General features: G+C 36.0%; 2 protein-coding genes across 2 annotated transcripts; one reads left to right on the forward strand and one right to left on the reverse strand.

The window, feature by feature from the left end:
- Positions 1-197: 197 nt before the first annotated feature.
- LOC135691684 (DNA polymerase delta subunit 2) lies at positions 198-9527 on the reverse strand. Its single transcript, XM_065209632.2, has 11 exons — positions 9355-9527; positions 6225-6346; positions 5498-5621; positions 4382-4511; positions 3890-3995; positions 3472-3561; positions 3017-3097; positions 2592-2749; positions 1626-1753; positions 1264-1365; positions 198-518 (listed from the first exon to the last, which is right to left on the reverse strand). Exons 1-11 carry the CDS (start codon positions 9512-9514, stop codon positions 358-360), a joined length of 1362 nt encoding a protein of 453 aa, XP_065065704.2. The 5' UTR covers positions 9515-9527; the 3' UTR covers positions 198-357.
- Positions 9528-9586: 59 nt separating this feature from the next.
- Positions 9587-13728, forward strand: LOC135691686 (protein chibby homolog 1). The gene is made up of 3 exons (XM_089112224.1): positions 9587-9883; positions 10776-10903; positions 12151-13728. The coding sequence occupies exons 1-3, from the start codon at positions 9688-9690 to the stop codon at positions 12259-12261; spliced, it is 435 nt and encodes a 144-aa protein (XP_088968350.1). The 5' UTR covers positions 9587-9687; the 3' UTR covers positions 12262-13728.
- The last annotated feature ends 4300 nt before the right edge of the window (positions 13729-18028 follow it).

Raw genomic sequence — 18028 nt, forward strand, 5'->3', positions numbered from 1 at the left:
TGCTGAATACCTTTTTGTCCTAAATTTTATCCTTAACTTTCATGTTCAAAATTGATTGGTCTGAATTTTCGCAGCCATTTTGCGTAAGTCGCGGTAGTATAAAAACCATTTACAAAAGGCACTTACCAAATCGTAACACCTGTTTTTCTTACAGGTGAATCTAGCAGCAAGACGAAACTGAATCATGAAGCATCGAGGAAAAATACTGTGGTGATATTCTCTAACATAAATAACTTGTGACCTATAAGATACATTCCAATAAATTCTTTGCTATTAACGTTCATAGTTATTGAAAAGTGTCGTGTTTATAGCTGACCGTTTCTGCCTGAATCCAACTGAACATTTACGGGTGATTGGCTAGATAGCTGCCTCGGTTTCCATTTGCTCATCGATTTCTGACATAGAGGCTTCGAGTTCAAGTGGCAGGCATGTCATGTCACGCAAATTGACTAACACAGCCGTGCTTGTAGTGCTGAAATCGGGCACTGAGATGAGAAGTACTGATTGCCCGCTGTCACCTTAGAAAACGAAAGAAAACTGATATCTCAGGGAATAAAAAAGGTTTGGATATCACTAACAAGAACCAAATTAAACACTGAAAATACAATATATCATGTGAAGTCTTCAAAATGTATTCGATAATTTTGATCAAAGGGTTTTATAATCTCCTTCGGTCTTCATACCTATAGTTTGAAGAGAAATGTTACAATTTAAAGCAACATGATACCTTAACAAAGACATTGCTTATTGACGTGATATCAGCATGAATTACTCGTTGCTTGAGACGCTTCTAGCAAAAGACCCTCTTTAAACGATTAATCTGGTTAAAAGAATTACTCTGGTTATTGAGTTACAATGTTTGCCAAAGTATTGGAACACCATCAACGTTAGCTGCTTTCCCTGTTCTCTTTCAAACAACTTTGCATCGATCTCCATAACAAGCACCAATTGACCGTAATATTTTCTATATGAAACCATAACAGCCGAGGAGCAATTTCATCCGTTTTAGAGGCATGGGGCAACTCAGCTATTTTTTAGAGGTGAACTGAAAATAGATCAAGAGTTGACTGAAACTGTTTGGGTGCTCTGAGCACTTTTGGCAAACATTGTAAACTGGTGACTAGAAACATACTACAAGTAATTGGCTTTATATCAAACTGAGAACATCACAACCTTTTTATTCACATATAGATACATTCCCGTACAACCATTGCACTAATGAGATCCAGAGCTTATAGCTAAATATCGTAAGCTGCTACATACCTTTGACAGTTTTTGTGACAAAAGAAGGTTGGTTCCCGGCAAAGTATACCTGTGGGCAGTCACGCAAGACAAATGGATCTTCTGTGTAATAAGGGTAGCAGCCTGGTGAAAAAGATAATTAAAAGTATTAGCAAATAAATGTAATAATTTAGGAGAAAAAAAACGTCCATTGATAAAATACGTCCATTGACAGATAAAAGTATCTCTGTTTTCTTATTTGTGGTTTGAGGGAGACAAATTAGCCAGGAAAATTAGCTACTGGCTATAGTTGAGAATTGAAATTTTCTCAAGTAACGGCAGCATCGAATCAGTAGTATTTTTTAAAAGCAAAAACCAAGCACATTGCAACAAAAGCCACATACTCAGAGTATCAGGACATGTTGGACATAAGTGTCCGCATCTCAAAGTGAATTCAAGAATCTCCATTCGATCTTCGTAGCTTGAGAACTGATATATATTTTGAATATTTTGTCCAGAAGTGCCAAGGAACCTGCGTTGTAAGAGATTCAAAATCATAATTGGAGGAGAGGAAGAGGTGAAATTTCGTGGAGCTCTTAGAGTTTCAAAGATTGGGGAAGCATTTGTGTCAAGGGAGTCTTTCATGACCATAGGTAGTTATGAAAATCTGGAAATATTTATTTTGGCAGCAATATATCGGGAATTTATAATTCATGGCAGGGAAGCCTTTATCTTTCATGCTATGGATAGATGTAAAAATCTGGAAATTATTATTTTGGCAATAATTTATTGGGGATTCACCATTATATTGGACACAAAGAAACATCTAGCTCAAAGAAAGGCAAGTATTGGAAATTTACTTGCGATGTGGAAATTTAAAGATCATCAAATCAAAAAAGGAAATAATACAATGAAACCCTCCATTATAGGGTACCTCCAAACAAAGGACAATATACAAATCAGCTGATAAGTAACGTTCCATTTAAAACATTCAGACAAAGGATACCTCCTTATAATGGAAAGTCCCTCCTTATGATGGACAGTAACTTGGCCTCATATGTTGCACCTAATTGGAGACTCTTCTCTTTTTTTCCAGCTTTATAAGGATCGAAGTTGAAGATCGGTAAGGCAGAACACTCAGTAGCTAAGTCATTCCCATTACGTTTTCCTCAAATACAGAAGGTATTTCACTAAGATCAACTTTTCCAACGCTCTTTATCTTCAATCATTGAAATCTTAGCTCTAGTTCGGATTCCAGACGAAAATTAGAAGGTCTGAAGTATGCTTTTTGGTAGGAATGAACAAGATTGATTCTTGTAACACAGCTATTGTTGGCTATCTAGAGACACGAAAAAGGACCAAACACATACCTCACGCCGCCAATAGAGGCCTCATAAGGGTTACTCATACTTTTGACTGTAGGGTAAGACAAGGCTTTCGGGAACATGCATTTATGCAGTGGCTGCTGGGGCATGAAATGATTCGCTGGGTCATATTCACCAGGCATAATGTCCACTGGAACGCTTGCCTTTTGAAAGCCAACAAAAAACAATTGGTATGTAACAACACAAGGTGAAAACAAGCATTTCAAGGATGTTGTATTTAGATCATGCTTATTTTGAGCAATTGATTGAAATTTCAGGCTGCATGCTGCAGTGCATTTGCTATCTTTCCCAGTCAATAACAGAGGATATATGACTTAAAATGTCATATAAGTTGACACAGGTCTAGTATTTCAGCAACAAAGTTAACTTGACGCAAGACAAAAACAAGACTATGAAAATATAGCTCTTACACCGAGTTGCACAAGAATGTCATCAAGGTATCTCATTGGTTCAACACTGCTTGCCTTAATGTTCCTGGATATGTACTTGGCCTAGCAAAAAACAATTTGAAAGCTGTTATTATTTGGTTAGCTAATAAAAGAAGACATTGGACTTGAGGACAAAAACAGTTTAACAAGTAATTCTTAAAACATATACTACATTGCAATTAAAATAACAAACTAAGTGCGGGACCTAGAAATATTAACACAGCTAATCTTTCAGGATTAACCAGAGTTGAAAAGCTGTTAGTTTTATCATTGAATCTAACTTAAAGAGGATAAAGTCTTGTTTACAACTGACGAAATTATGAAAATAATGCTGAAGGAACAAAGATTCATAAAAAGAGCAAAAAATCATAATTTTAAATATCTTTTCAATAATAACAGGTTAGTGCATAGAAGTATATAAAAAGCCAATTACATACTATTTTTTCACTATCTTTTGATTGTGTTGATTTGCTTAAACAGTTGCCAGCAATGATAACTCGCACAACTTTTGCGAAATCATTTTGATCCTGCAATAGATGAACCAAATCTAAATAGTATGTATGCCAAGCAGCAAAGGCATCTCCTTATAGCAAATAGTGAATACTGGAAGTTCTAGTTTGATGTTGTTATTGAAGACATATTATCAAGATAAAATAAAGCAATATCATAAGCACAAGCGATAAGCTACAAATTTTATAAACCATGCATTTTTTAAATTTAGTTTTACTTTATATATGGCAATGTGAGACAAAGAAGATGGAAAATTTTTACAGTTGATAATCTCAGTAAAAAGTTATTGCAAAATCTGAATCAGTTCTTTTTTAAGTACAAGAGTAACATACAGTTTATAAATACCTCTACACTGCCAAGCTGCCCAGTTATCAAGTCAACAAACATTTGAAGTGCAAGTTGGTTATGCTCCTCTGATCCAATGCCCAAACCGGATATAAGTGCAACATACCTACAAAAAAAATAGCCAGTAATAATTTATCATTTAAAAGTGGTATAAAAATGTTTCAAAAGATACTGATACAAGATATCTGAGGCAAGGATACAGATGAACAATGACAGAAATCGTGATTCTTGCATGACAGGGCATATTGATTCACCCCCTGCTCAAAAAATCCATACTTTGTCACAGCATAACACAAAAATAAAAACACATATGCGGTAGAACATCTAAAGTCAGTCATATGCAGGGATTTTTACACATTGACCGATGTGATCTGTGCAGGGACTGCTAGTTCCCTGGCTTTTCACCCCAGCAATAAGCTAAAATATTCATTAATATCACAATGGTAAATTCTTGAAGATGAGCTGCAAAAGCATTTAGAAAAATTCATGAACCTGTCTTCTCCCTTTGTCAAGGCCAGATCCAAGTCTGGTTGAGGTTGATAAGGCAGCTCACTATAACAATAATCTTCAACAAAAAACTTTCCTCCATCAATTTCATGTCCCAAAACAGCTATGATTGTCCCTGAAAAAAGCCAACTTTCTTTTATCACAAGTGCTGGGTAGATAAGCCTTTCACAAAACATGTTGGATTCAGAAGCAAAAGGAGACAAACCACAAAGAAAGTGTTCAAATAACATGTTAAACTCTTCTTCCATAAAATAACATATAGATTAGCATTTTGCTACCTAAAATTTCCACTCCTACAGTTCGAGGATGCTGACTTCTAGACAGGAGCTAGGAAACTTTCTTTTGAATGATTACAAAAAACTTTTTTAGTACATGTGCCAAAAACACATGTCTCAGTCAAAACTGGGTTTCTACCAGACTTGCTAAAATTGAAGAATAGAAAACTTTCATTGATAGGATTTACAAAGTTCAATGAATAGAATAAACAACAGAAATTTTTATAAAGGTTTCAGAGACTGAAGCAAGCCTCAGAAAACCATACCTTCATAATATAGAACTGCAGTTAATGCCTTTTAGTTGCTGATAACATCCGAGTGTCCCTAAACCCTTAGCAGCCCTACAGCCCTTGAAAATTTAGAAATCCGTTTTTAAAACAACAGCTAGGTGATTACCCCCAGCAGCTTGTAGGGGATGCTATATTGTGAGAATGTACAGGGGTAGTTGCCCCCTTGACCTCACAAAATTTTTCAATTTTCTTTATTCTCCCAATTGTTCTGCTCTAATTGTCCCATTGTTTCCCATTGTCTCTTCTTATTGAGAGTTGCCTCTTGCCCTGCAGCTATTTTGGCATTTCTAGGTATCAGTAATTCCCCATGAATAAGGTATAAGGAATAATGTTGACTCCACATTACCTACATTTTAGGGATTTATAGACCAGCTAATGAGAAGGCTTGAGATAGCCAAACACCCGCATGATATATAGTTTGCTTTAGATTATCATTAGCAACTAGTCACACATTTTCCTTTTCCTGTATAAAAACATAAAAATTCAATAGAGTAGATAAAGAAACTACCGTGTTTCAATATAAGATGAATCTTCACCTGTTACACAAGACTGAATTGGAATATCGCCAGTAAGAGATACTCGCTGAGATTCATCTTCAATAATCAGTTCATCAGTTTCATCAATATATTTTTCTCGTGGTGGCAGTGGCATGAGGTTGTGCTTGAAAGTAACAATAATTTCAATAAAAATGAGAAAAATATCAAAATTCTATAACCTAGAAGTGAGTCTCCAAAAAACCTAAAAAATTCTTCCTGACAGCCTTAATCAATTTAGATAAAATCTGAAGGATTTTAAAAACATTTTTTGCCAATTAAGAAAAGAAAAAATACTTATTCTGTATTTGACAAGAATAATGGTAAAGGACAATACTTCCAATACATCTAGAGATCAAAAACAAAAATTTGTGTTAAAAATGAGAAAAAGTTGCCATTAAAACAACCTGATGATGAATTAAAGATAAGAATAAAGCTGTGGCCCTGGTCTAGAAATACATAGGATGACGCATGTGCATGCCTAAAAGCCCCTAAAGACCATTATACCAGCAGAAAATGGCAAGTGTGAATGTTGAAATACAGCATTTCACTTCTAAAGTATAATGTTAATAGCTTTGTCAAAACAAAGAAGATCTAATTAAATTTCCTATTAAGTTTTCAACTCAAAAGGAACTATCATATAGCTGTAAAAATTTTGAAAATGTTGGTACTTTATCAAATAAGAAAGTAAAGGAAGAAAAAGAATGTTTGAATCGGGATATTGCCATACCTCTCGGCTAATCTCATTTAGAATACTAGGTTCCAGCTCCATCTTTTTGAACAATGTACCAACTACACAGCATGTTTCTTCTATTTGCAGGTCAGAAAGTTTTTTTATAACTGCTGACTTACCTGCAAGTAAAGAAAATGACAAATTTACTAGAGAATGGAGACCAAAGTTACAAATTTACTAGAGAAAAATAGTCAGACAATGAAGGATACTAAGGCTTTAGTTAACTAGAACAGGAATAAAAACTCTTTGATTAAACTTAGACAACTTGAATTTTGAATTTTTTTGAATTTGTCTTGCAAGATGAGGTGGCATTTAGGGAGGCCTCTCAGTTTGAGGCGCGTGATTGTGAGCCCATTCTTTGGAACGTGCCCAAGTGAGACAAGCTGTGCATTTTGCCACACACCTGCTTCTCAAAAAGAGAAGCATGAAATTTGGTGGCATGCTGGTAATCGCACGCCTTGAAAATTTTAGGTGTGCTATGGCGTGCGATGACGTGTGCGATCAATAAAATGGAGACCTCACAATTTTTATGAAGACCTGGTGTCATCTTTGTATTAGAATGTGTGTATCACTGCTTGAAAAAGCATATGAGGTTTTCGTAAAACCAAAAAGGTTTTATGGAATTTTAGAAGAAGTTTCTTGAAAACAAAATAATTTAACAAAAAGGATACAAGTTTTATTGGGAACAGCGAAGACAGAGGCATTCAAAAATGGAATCATTCAATCTCAGTTTCAAAAAGAGCTCAAGCTAAGGATATGCTAACGGACAAATATGGAGTAACGGAAACACCCATGTTATCGTTTTGACCAAAACAGAGTGGCCCAGGGCAATGTGTTCAAGAAAATAAGAAAAGAATGGAGAGAGAGAACGGAGACAGAGTAAAGGAATAACGGAATAACGGAGTAATGGAAACCGGGCCTAATGGAAACTAAGTAAAGAGTTAAAATGCCTTCAGGAATGCCATCAATATAACCCACACAAAAGAAATTAAAAGAAACAAAAGAGAAAAAGAATAGTAATTCAAAACGTGGAACTGTGCATGCAATAGAAGGCATGCCTCTGGAGTTCTAGGTGTGTGTGGAGGCGTGCGCATGCAATCGAACGCCTAATATTACCAGGACTGGATATCACACACCTAAACTGTGTGTATTTAAGATTACTTCCTTTAAAAATATTGTCTCGTTGCTCCGAAAATGAAATCCCATTACACGATATTCATTTTAATGTTAAAAAATGGAAAACTGTTTGAGGCAGTCAAGTGTGATGAAAGAACTACTCTGAAATCGCATAACCACTGTTTTCATTACAAGAAGTAATGGCTTAAAATTATTGGCTTAAAAAAAGAATTAATATAATCTAGCTATGCTTGTTCAATACAGTCCATGTTGGGATCAAAATAATAAAGTTTTTTTTGAGAGTGTCTATAACACCTGAAAGTTATTGAGTTATATAATTCTTTGGCACCACAAAGGTTAAGTATCAAACGGAAAAGTTGTAACATCAATAGTACTGATATTACCGCTTTTTAGTGTGATTTAACCAGTTATGAATTGCTTGCCTTTATAAAAATATTGCTTTAAGGCGCACATACAGTCAGCCACATGCCCACGAAAATCTTCATGGAGAGGCCTGTTTAGGCTGCGCAAGAAAACAAGGCTTCTTGATTGAAAAAACATAATGATTTAATCTACATGTCAATGTCAAACTTCCCTTATATAAAGTACCAAACTAGAAGGCATTGTAGCCATTCAGCCGTGCAAAAGCGGGAACACTTTTAAGAGGAAAAAAAGGATCTTGAATACCTTGAAAAAAAATCTTGAAATTTTTAGGCATTCACAAGTAATCTTTAATGCAACTCAAGTGGTCTGCTAAGTTTTCTTCAACCCAATCTGACTGGACAGTGTCTACTTTCAAGAGATCATGAGCATACACTAGTAGGTTAGTACAATTTTGTGTTTGCAATTTTTGTTTAAATTCTATGTATGAAATGCAAAAAATACAAATTTTAATGTTTTTTCTGTGGGTCTTGAGCATTCAAGAGTATATGAACAAGATAAAGCACAATAACACTTATCAGGGCCCAGGTTAGAAAAAATTAATGATATTGCTAATGTGTCACTGTGACCAGTGGTACATTATCAGCTGTGACCTGTGGGCAGAGGCATTGGAGCTGTGAGCAAGGATGCATATATATATACGTTACTATAGTATACAGGCACCAGACTGGAAACTTTATTGCGTACCCGCGATATATTGCCCGTGCATTTTGGCCGTGCAAAGTCCTTACTTTAATACATTTCACATTAATAAATTTCTTAAAAGTACAGCCACAGCCAAACTTCACAATATTTTGTGTCACAAGAGGTCTGAGGTGTGAGCACAAGAATGTCAGCGTATCTCCAAGCATATGCCGGTCTGCAGAGTATGGCACTTTTCGACGAGATCTCCGGTGTGCACGAGCAAAAAGCCTGGTGTGCCGGTGTGCACCACCAAAAATGTCTGGTGTGCTGGTGTGCACCGACTATTTTCCCCTGTTGTGGTTAAAATTTGTGAATTTGCATTTCACCGTAAAAATGCGTGTGAAGTATACTGTTGAAGATAGCGCAAGTTTCTATTTGTATATTTGTCAAGTAAGATTCATGATACCTCAAATTGTTCATACAAAACTGTGCTTGTTTTTATCAGCTGACATTTTTTATGGGACTACACCAAACCACACCCATCTTAGTTGCCACACCCAAAAATACCCGGTGTGCAACAGATTTTGCACAAAAATATCTCCGGTGTGCACATGCCATACTCTGCAGACTGGAGCATATGCAAGTTTACAAGCCTAGTATCTACAGCTTTATCTAAAAAATTGAACAAAGGAAATACTATTAGATATTTTGGATATTTTGCAGGCTGGTCTAGAGAACTTTTACAACTTGAAAGAAGACCTGAAGTCAATATATTGATATAACAAACCACGTCTAAATCCAAAGTTGTCAGGTTAAAAAACTTGCACGATAGCACAGATTTATTTGAGCTCAATACGTCAAAAAAAGATTTTTTCCTGTGAAACAAACTCAATCAACGATCTAGAGAGTTTTATGAAGCACAATCGTAAATTAAATTTATGCTTACCCCATTTTTTCTTAACGGTCACAGCAAGATTCTTCTTCATTGCCATTAGTCTAACTGCATAGATTTGCGAGTACTGAAGATCGAATTTTCGACCTTTCATCACAAATCGGTCCGAATGGCTTTTGTAGGAACAAACACATCTTTGCACCTTTGCCTCCATTATTGATTTCCCGCTGAAAGTGAAAACCTCGTTTTCAAAAAATGAATTTCGAATTGAATTGCGCCTTCGCTGCGATTATTTTTATGCTCAAAACAGACGTTGATGGCGAACAGTAAGGAGAGAGTAAATAATGAACAATTAATCCAATAACCTGTTAATTTTACAGATTTAGTATGCCAATATTTAAAAGACCTAGTTTTAAAGGAAATCGAAAGATTCCTGAACGGCGTGTAGATGCAGGTGCTACCAACAATCAACTTCTTGACAGGCAAAGCTTGGATCCTGGCGTCGATTATGAACAAAATCCAGTGAAACTGAATCTTGGTGGCAGAAATTTCGTTTTCTCAGAAGGCGATTGGGTTTGTGAAGGTAAGGCAAAGCCCAAAACAAAGTCTTATAGTTATATGAAGGCATAAATGTGTATGTTACAATTCTGATCTTGAAGTCAAATTAGTGCCGTTTGCTTATGGAAAATGTTACCAACCGATCCTAAGGAGAAAACGAACGTCTTTGTGTAGTTGGATTCCAAATGTGCTAGATGGAACGACTATTAGACTCTACCAATAACCTGAAACATGTCGCCATTATAATTTTTTCCAGTAAATGCAGCTCGACGTTTTAGTTGTCGTTTTTGATCTGCAAGACCGAGTAGGCTGTTCTTTTTGAGGGAGAGCTTTGTTTCTAATGTTGGAAGGGACCTGTTGTTTGGATGTACCTTTTGCTTCCCTATCCTTTTCCAAATAGATTGAAGTTCGTGACTATCATAACAAAAACCACTCGACAGGCCAAAAATTTTATTGCAAAAAAATGCAATGACGGGAGAAATCACTGTTACAAAAATAAACCAACTAACCCCCTTTTAAGTTTTTCAGGGTTCTGTGAATACGAAAAGGGCAAATGAATGAATATTTAAGGGGAGCAATTTCTCCTTCATGTTTTGTTTAGGAGGGCAATTAACAGCTCGGTTCAGGTTCCAAGGGTAGTGTGGGTTACCAACTGATTCAAGTGTCATCGTGTGAACAGAAGGTCTATCTGATATGAAAAGTGATTCGATACCAAATTAATCTGGTATTATGTGGCAATAATAATGGCTGTATTCTTTGTAACCTATCACCCATGCCATTTGCAGGCAGTTATAGATCTTGGTAAAAATTCTCTAATTGGACACAATCACTTTTAATGTTTGTTTGCTGCCTTACAGTAGAGCAGTTCATTACTAATGTTAGTTTTTACCAATAACTGCATGTGGTTTTTTTGGCAGAGGGAAGTGACTCAGATGTGGCCACTATTCAAAGCAACAAAGAAATTCAAAGACTGAGAAAGACTGTCAAAGATTTTAGAGAGGAAAATAACTTATTGAAATATAAAATAGAGCTCTTACTGGATATGGTAATAGTTTCTTCTTTTTAAGCATAATATCAAATTTGATTTATCATTTCTAAAGTAAATTGGATCTTTATGATCAAGCATACAACAGTTTTATGATTGTTTTGTAATATCACTACTATAAATTAAACTGATTTGTTTAGATTGGTATTGTGGAGACTTTCAGAAGGTTTTTTCTAGTTCTGCCAATAGGTTATAGGTCAAGAATACTACAGTTGAAACCCGCATAAAAGAACCTTAGGATTTTTTCTGGAAGCCTGAATACGTTCTTAATTAACAGGCTGCTATTCGAAATTCCAATCTAAAAGGTTCTTAAAAAGGTTCTAATATACGTACAGGCCCTACACACATTAACAATGTTTTCCACCGTAATAATTCTAATAGACAAACTTAAACCAGCTTTGTTTTACATGTTAAATTTCAACCAATAAAATGAAATTGGTGTTGTTAGGCAGGGGCGGACACTTGATCAATTATTGGGGGGGCAAGCCTATTGTTTCAATAAGATGACGTCACATTTCACATTGTTTTAAAACAAAAGACCATTGTCCTCTAATGTATTGGGGGGCCGTCGCCCCCTTCTTGCCCCCCCCCCAAGTGTCCACCACTGTTGTTAGGTTGCCCAATTAGAATGCAACATAGCTACCATAACTTGATTTACTCTAAGCTGGTTTAATTTGCCAGTGTGAATAGGGTGTAAAAATACAATTCTAAAAATCCTTTTTCTTTTATATAAGAACCTTTCCAATTTTCAGCTTCTTGGGGGTTCTTATTAAAGGGGTTAAAAAGATTGAATTTAAGTCTCAAGGTTCTTATAAAAACATGTTCTTTTATGCGGGTTTCTACTGTATCCTAGATGTGTTTTGTGGGTAGGAGAGATATATATGCCACAACTTCTCATATCTTAATTTTTTATGTATCTTTTGATTTAAATTTCTTCGATTTTCAAATCTGAGATCACTAATGTTGGACATGGTTTTTTGGATCTCAGCTAACAGACTATTTTGTATGGTAATAAGAGTGTTATCCTGGTAGAGAACATAACTGGATAAGCAATTTATATTTAGTTATTCATTTTCACACAAAAAGCAGCTTTATGTATAATAGTTCTGCCATTTTTATGTAGTTCAACATATTCTTTACCACTGACACTAAAGCTTTCCTCTACTGAATCTAGATAATTCATACCTGTATTTGTGCAACTTTTATTCTAAATTGTCCCTGATACTATTTTTAATTATTTTTTTAAGGTTGCTGTTAGTAATTCCGATCTGGATGCAATGCAAAATGAGCTTGAAAAGCTCAGAGAGTTCAAGGAAAAGACTGAATCAAAAGGAAATTCAAAGTCAGGAAAGAAATAGTGGTAGTGCTTGAAATGACTTTTCTGGAATTCTGGAAGGCCAAGTCTTTAGTGACTTCACTGAGATGAGTCAAGGCGAAAGCTTTCACAATATTCAAAGTTTTGCCTTCTGTTAGATTTTCATACCGCAGCCGATTGTAATCCTCTATGCATTACATTTAAAATATAATAACATAAATACTTTATGATAATTGTGTGTATATGCTATTTTGGCATGAATTATCCATGCTCTGTAGAAGGGTGTTAAAAAGACCTTATCAGTTTTTGTTTTGTCATTTAAATACCTAGATCGTCATCCCTGCCAGGTCTCTTCTGAAATAAGGTTTTGTTGGTATTTCATCATCTATCAGAATCAGAAAACAAAGATAGAACCTAGGAATTCCCCTGTCATGTAAGCCCCCCTCCAGTATGCCCCAACTTCTTATATCAATGTAAAAGTTGCTAAGAACCCCCTAGCTTGCTAATTTCATAAATACATGATTTAGCCCTTGGTAGATCACATATTCAGTGACAACTAAAAAGCTAAGATAGAAAAAACAGTTAAAAAAATAATTTTGTTGCAATTAAATTACATGATTACCAGGTCATATTGTTTCCTCCAAGTAGATATTGACATTAAAACACTCTAAAAAGAGTAAGAGCTACTTTGGTGAATTTTAGATAACTTTTTTAAGCTCCTCCTAGTTTAACCCTGCTTGAATTAATCCCATCCAAGAACCTCTCAAATCAATTAGCTGATATGTGGGTAATTTGAGGATTTGCATTAATTGCAAAGCAGGGACATGAGTTAATTGTAGATTCAAGTTTATATTGTATATAAATTCATTTTTAAATATTGCATCTGGCAGCTTAGCTTCAATCTATTTTAATGCAGATTGACTCCCAAATATACTTAACAATCAGATTATACCTTAAGTATAATTTCAGCAAAAATTCATGAATCTCATCAAAATTCTATTTTAGCCACATTGTTATTTAGATAAAGGTTCCCAATTTATTAGCAGTGTTTGCCTTCTGGAGGAAAATTGGACACTTCGCTTGACTGTCCTTCCTTCTAATTGCCAATTTTGATTTGCCTTTCCCTCTTTTTGGCATCATTCTCCTTGTTAAACATACACCCCCCCCCCCCTAATCTTCTAGATGCATTCTCAATACAACCATTGGAGTCAAGTAGAAAAACAATGATCGAATCACTAGTTTTATGTAGCTGGTTCATATTTTTTATTTTTGCAAATTATTGCATAAAACATTCAATGCGTTGTTTTTAAGCTGTATAGCTTTTTTAAAGAAATCTATGGGCAGCTCCATGCATGGTGGCTGCTTTTATTCTTAAACCATGTTACTGGCTAATTTTTAACGACGGAATTTTGAGATTTCAATCTAATCTTAATGGTTGGTTTACCTATGTTAAACATTTATTGTTTGTAAATGTGAGTTAATTTCTTATACAATCTGACTCTTTGCTTCACACGAGACGATGTTTTTGTCTTTCTTTTTTTTGCAAATTCACTAAGCAAAAAAATTTATTCCTTCTTTTTTTTGCAAATTCACCATGCAAAAAAATTACTCCTCCATTTCGCATACTGTGCGTGTATTCTGGATTCTCAAGTCAATACAATGCAGTTGATTCAGGAAGTTTGCTTTTGAAAGTCCAGGAACGGATTTAAGCCCAGGTCAAACGAGCCAACATTTCACCCACTATTTCGCCCAGCATTTTTCCTTTAGATGTTGGAAAGTGATCCAACGTCGGTGGTCGAACGATTCAACATTTCACAAAACATTTCACCCAACATTTTCACACCAGATAGAAAAAGGACTGGGTTGAAGATCGCACTAGAGGCTGCACAGAAAAGTTCGTGAAATTTTCGATTAGAGAAAGGAAAAGGCAATCACCGCCTTATCTATATAATTTCTTTTCAAGGAAAGCGATGGCAGATATTTCACTGTCATCGCGGTCTTTAAGGACGAGAGCCGCATCCCCCATCAAAGCGGTGGCCTAAATTCGCCCCCCCCCCCCTGCTGCACTTTCTTGAAGCTCTTCTGTGCTACAGCCTCTTTATTGACGCTTGATGCCTCTTCTTGCGCACAGAATTTGCTTTCTTTCGTCATATTGCCCATAATAATAGTGAACGGAGCAAATGAAACCAACCCGATAAGGCTAAGGTACATACAGCTTAACGTTTTGGGCAAAAAGGTACTTTTTCCACAAGGGAGCCGATGCACCAGTCCTACCTTGGATACCTAAGACATGAGAGGGAAAGAGAAAACATGACTGAATTAAGAGCCGAGTTCATTCTAAACGAAACAACAACAGAAACTTTGAAAAGAATCCTGTGATGTAAATAGGCCCTAACTCCTAGAAGATCAATAGAATTTACAAAAAGTTGAAGAAACACACTATGATATGCAAGATACCAAAAGAGGTGGAAAGGACGGAAAAATAGAACAGCGTGGAAACAGCACACCAAACAAGCACGATATACCCGACCCAAAACAATTAAATACACTTATCTGAGACAAAGGACCAACACTTTCTTTCAAATACCCAGACTACAGAATCTACAGAACGTATGGTTTGTCCCAATTTCATATGATCAAAATCTTTTTGCAAATTTCAAATTTGTAAATTTGATTTACACCCAAATGAAAATTATACAAGTCAGTTAAAAATAAAAACCCGTAGTGATATTAATTTCTACAACATCTCTTGTGAAATTAACACTGATAAACTTACATTTGATTAGCATTTTCAATGCAACTATGATTAGAAAACGCAAGAAGTTCACAAAGCTGCAAGTGCTTTCAGTACAAACTACCCAAATTTATCTATCAGGTACACTTTCACACAGCAGATGTTTTAAGCTTTCATTCGTATTCACTCTTGTCTTCATCCCTACTTTCTTCTAATGCCTGGTTCTTGGCCTTGTTTTCGTCCTAGTCTTCGTCCTCATCCTACTCCTTGCCCTCATCTTCACCTACGTCTGCTTTTACGTCTTCATCTTCGTCTTCGCTTTCGTCCTTCTTTTCGTCCTCGTCTTGGTCTTCGTTTTCGTCCTCGTCTGCGTTCTCGTTCTCTTCTACGTCTTTGGCTTCATCTTTGCCTTAGTCTTCGTCCTCTTCTTCGTCCGTGTCTTCGTCCTAGTCTTCGTTCGTGTCTTCGTCTTCGTCCTTCACTTTGTGTCCTCGTTTTCCTTCTCGTCTTAATATTGATTCTCGTCATCGTCTTCTTCATGGTTGTCCATTTCTACCTTGTCTTTTTTATCGTTTTTCCTTCGTTTCTGTCTTCTTCCTTTTCGTAATCATCATAGTTGTTGCCAGCTGCAAGCACCATCACATTCTTTTATTTAAATCACCATGAAACTTTCCCCAAAATGTAAGACTTGACAGCCTGGGGGGTTCACTTTGTTGAAAAAATACGTATATGCCTGCCAGAAAAGATCGTATGACTCTATCCTTGAAAAAAATTCCGAAAACATGATACCTGTGCTTGAATGAATTTCTGAAAAAAGATACCTGAAACATGATATCTTCAATTGGCATACCTGTGCTGGAAAAAAGAGACAAAAGGTATAATCCTGTCTTGGAATTAGAAGCCGAAAATGAATGTTGGCAGGCAGATCCTCCTGTAGTTATTGTAGTAAGTGTACCCTCTGGGCTTGACAGGTTTGTATAGGTTACATTCAAGATATAAAACAAGTATTTTTGAAATTATGTTAAGATACAAGTATTTGAACTGTATTCTCATTTGAAGCCTTAATCCATCACGCAGGATCTGTCTCCTTGTTTGGATGGTAATAACGTTACCTCGAGTCACCATAGTAAGACTGTCGACGCTTTTCAGTGGACTGAAATCAAACTTCAAGGATGTAAAGAAATAAGACAAACCATAGTCCTATTCTCTGGAGGTCTACCAGGCAAGGTTGTTCTACCAAAATTATTGGTGCTCTAACCAACATTCGTCTCGGTAGACTAGACCAATACTTTATAAACATTGTCTATTAGAAACCAGGGCCGTAAATCCCGGGGGGGACGGGGGGGACTGGACCCCCCCAAAAATCTGGAGCAAAACGATTTTTTGGAGAAATTACCATCATTTTCTTTGAAAGGAGGAAATCTCTGATAGCCGGGTTAGAACCAAATTACGTTTTCTGTGTCATTGCAACAAACCTCAGCCACTAAGGTTATTTTTGTAAGCAGAGTGGTTTTTATAATTTTTACAAGATAAAAACTTACCGTTTTCTACCGTTTTTTACTGTTTTCTACCGTTTTATTTTTGAAAACAGAGTATGAAATAAAAAGAGAGCAATCTGTCATTTTATTTGATCTATCTACTAACTTATTTACATACATTTCTATTGTTTGTCTATTATTTACTTTTATTTAGTAGATCACTTTTTGTATCATTAAAATGTATTCATTTTTGATGTGTAAAAATGGCCTACACAATGTGTGACAATGGCCAAAAATGGCCTGAGAAACGTTGAACTTTCTATCCTGAGCGATTCTAGTATTTTATCAAATTTAGTCTGGGGGATGCTTTTTTAGCCTTTCTAGAAGGTAAAATTTCAAAAATTTTCTTCCGTGTCGGACCCAACCATGGTGGGTCCTCCTACGACAGTAAACTTGATTCTTAGCTCCCAAGGTTCAATTTCTTGGATCCGTCTTTGAAAAATGTTATCCATCCAATCATACACACAAAGTCAATGTACTAAGGAATATCTGTAAATACCTTCTATAGAGCAGAAAGTCTTGAGAAACCAAAAATATTGACTTTTGTTTTTAAAGTAATTTGCCCCTCAACTGTTTCCATAACACATACCATAAATCTCTTGTGGTGCCATGACCCACTGCATACTTTATATTCATTCGCTCTGCTGACCCCCCAATTCACATGACAGATTTACGGCCCTGTTAGAAACTGACCCATAATATGACAAAGCAAATGAGAAGCTAAGATACTGATTAGCTTAAACCGAAGGAAATGTTAAAATTTTGTATTGTAAAGATGAAATGGAAATGCTATTTTCCGACGATCAATTGCCTATTTTCTCTTTCATTGACACAAATCATGGAAACAAGAACTCGTTCATGCTCAGCTTCGTTCGTTGGGTTACTGAAAAATAGCTTTTTGGAACACGGTATTGTAGGAACCTTAAGAACATAGATGCCTGTACAGAAGATTGGGGTGCGACTATCGTGCAAGATCTGATGCATTGCGACAATATTATTCCAAACCAAATTACGACTAAATCTAATATAAAATTCTTGGGAAGTGGCCTTGCTGGACTTGAGATGAAAAATTGTTTAGGGAAATTTGAAGGCTGTCCCCCAGGGGGTGCTCCTATTATGGCCTAATAGGAGGTCCAGTCAGGGTCAAAGAGGGCCAAAGCTAAAATGTTAAAAAATTACCCTTAAATGGTAACATAAGAACCGAAATCATGTCCTTGTTGGCATCCGTTTCTTTGTGCTCGCCAGGTCCTACTTTGACAAAAAAATTTCCCATTGACTGTTGTTTATTCGGGGAAATGTTATTATCGAAACTGGGTCATTTGGTAGCCATATGGTGTGACCCTCAAATCGGCTGGACCCCTGTCAAGCCTTAATTGGAGTATTCCTTGGAAAGCTTTCTAGATATTTGAGTTTATCTACAACACCTGAAAACAAAGACTCGGCAAACGACACCAAATGTTTAGTTTACCATGCGGCTTGAATTCGCCTTTGAAAACAGATAGATTCATGTTTTCAAACTGCTTCATTGAAGAAATATA

Source organism: Rhopilema esculentum, chromosome 13 (genome assembly GCF_057945365.1).
Source record: "Rhopilema esculentum isolate cy_ngs chromosome 13, ASM5794536v1, whole genome shotgun sequence".
In the NCBI taxonomy this organism is placed as follows: Eukaryota; Metazoa; Cnidaria; class Scyphozoa; order Rhizostomeae; family Rhizostomatidae; genus Rhopilema; species Rhopilema esculentum.

Bases quoted from the DNA above. Each gene is read 5' to 3' on its own strand.
- LOC135691686 (XM_089112224.1), top strand. From the start codon at position 9,688: ATGCCAATATTTAAAAGACCTAGTTTTAAAGGAAATCGAAAGATTCCT. The intron at 9,884-10,775 runs GTAAGGCAAAGC...TTTTTTTGGCAG, and splicing joins AGGCGATTGGGTTTGTGAAG to AGGGAAGTGACTCAGATGTG. The intron at 10,904-12,150 runs GTAATAGTTTCT...TATTTTTTTAAG, and splicing joins TAGAGCTCTTACTGGATATG to GTTGCTGTTAGTAATTCCGA.
- LOC135691684 (XM_065209632.2), bottom strand. From the start codon at position 9,514: ATGGAGGCAAAGGTGCAAAGATGTGTTTGTTCCTACAAAAGCCATTCG. The intron at 6,347-9,354 runs GTAAGCATAAAT...CTTTACTTGCAG, and splicing joins GACCGTTAAGAAAAAATGGG to GTAAGTCAGCAGTTATAAAA. The intron at 3,098-3,471 runs GTATGTAATTGG...GTTTTTTGCTAG, and splicing joins CAAAAGATAGTGAAAAAATA to GCCAAGTACATATCCAGGAA.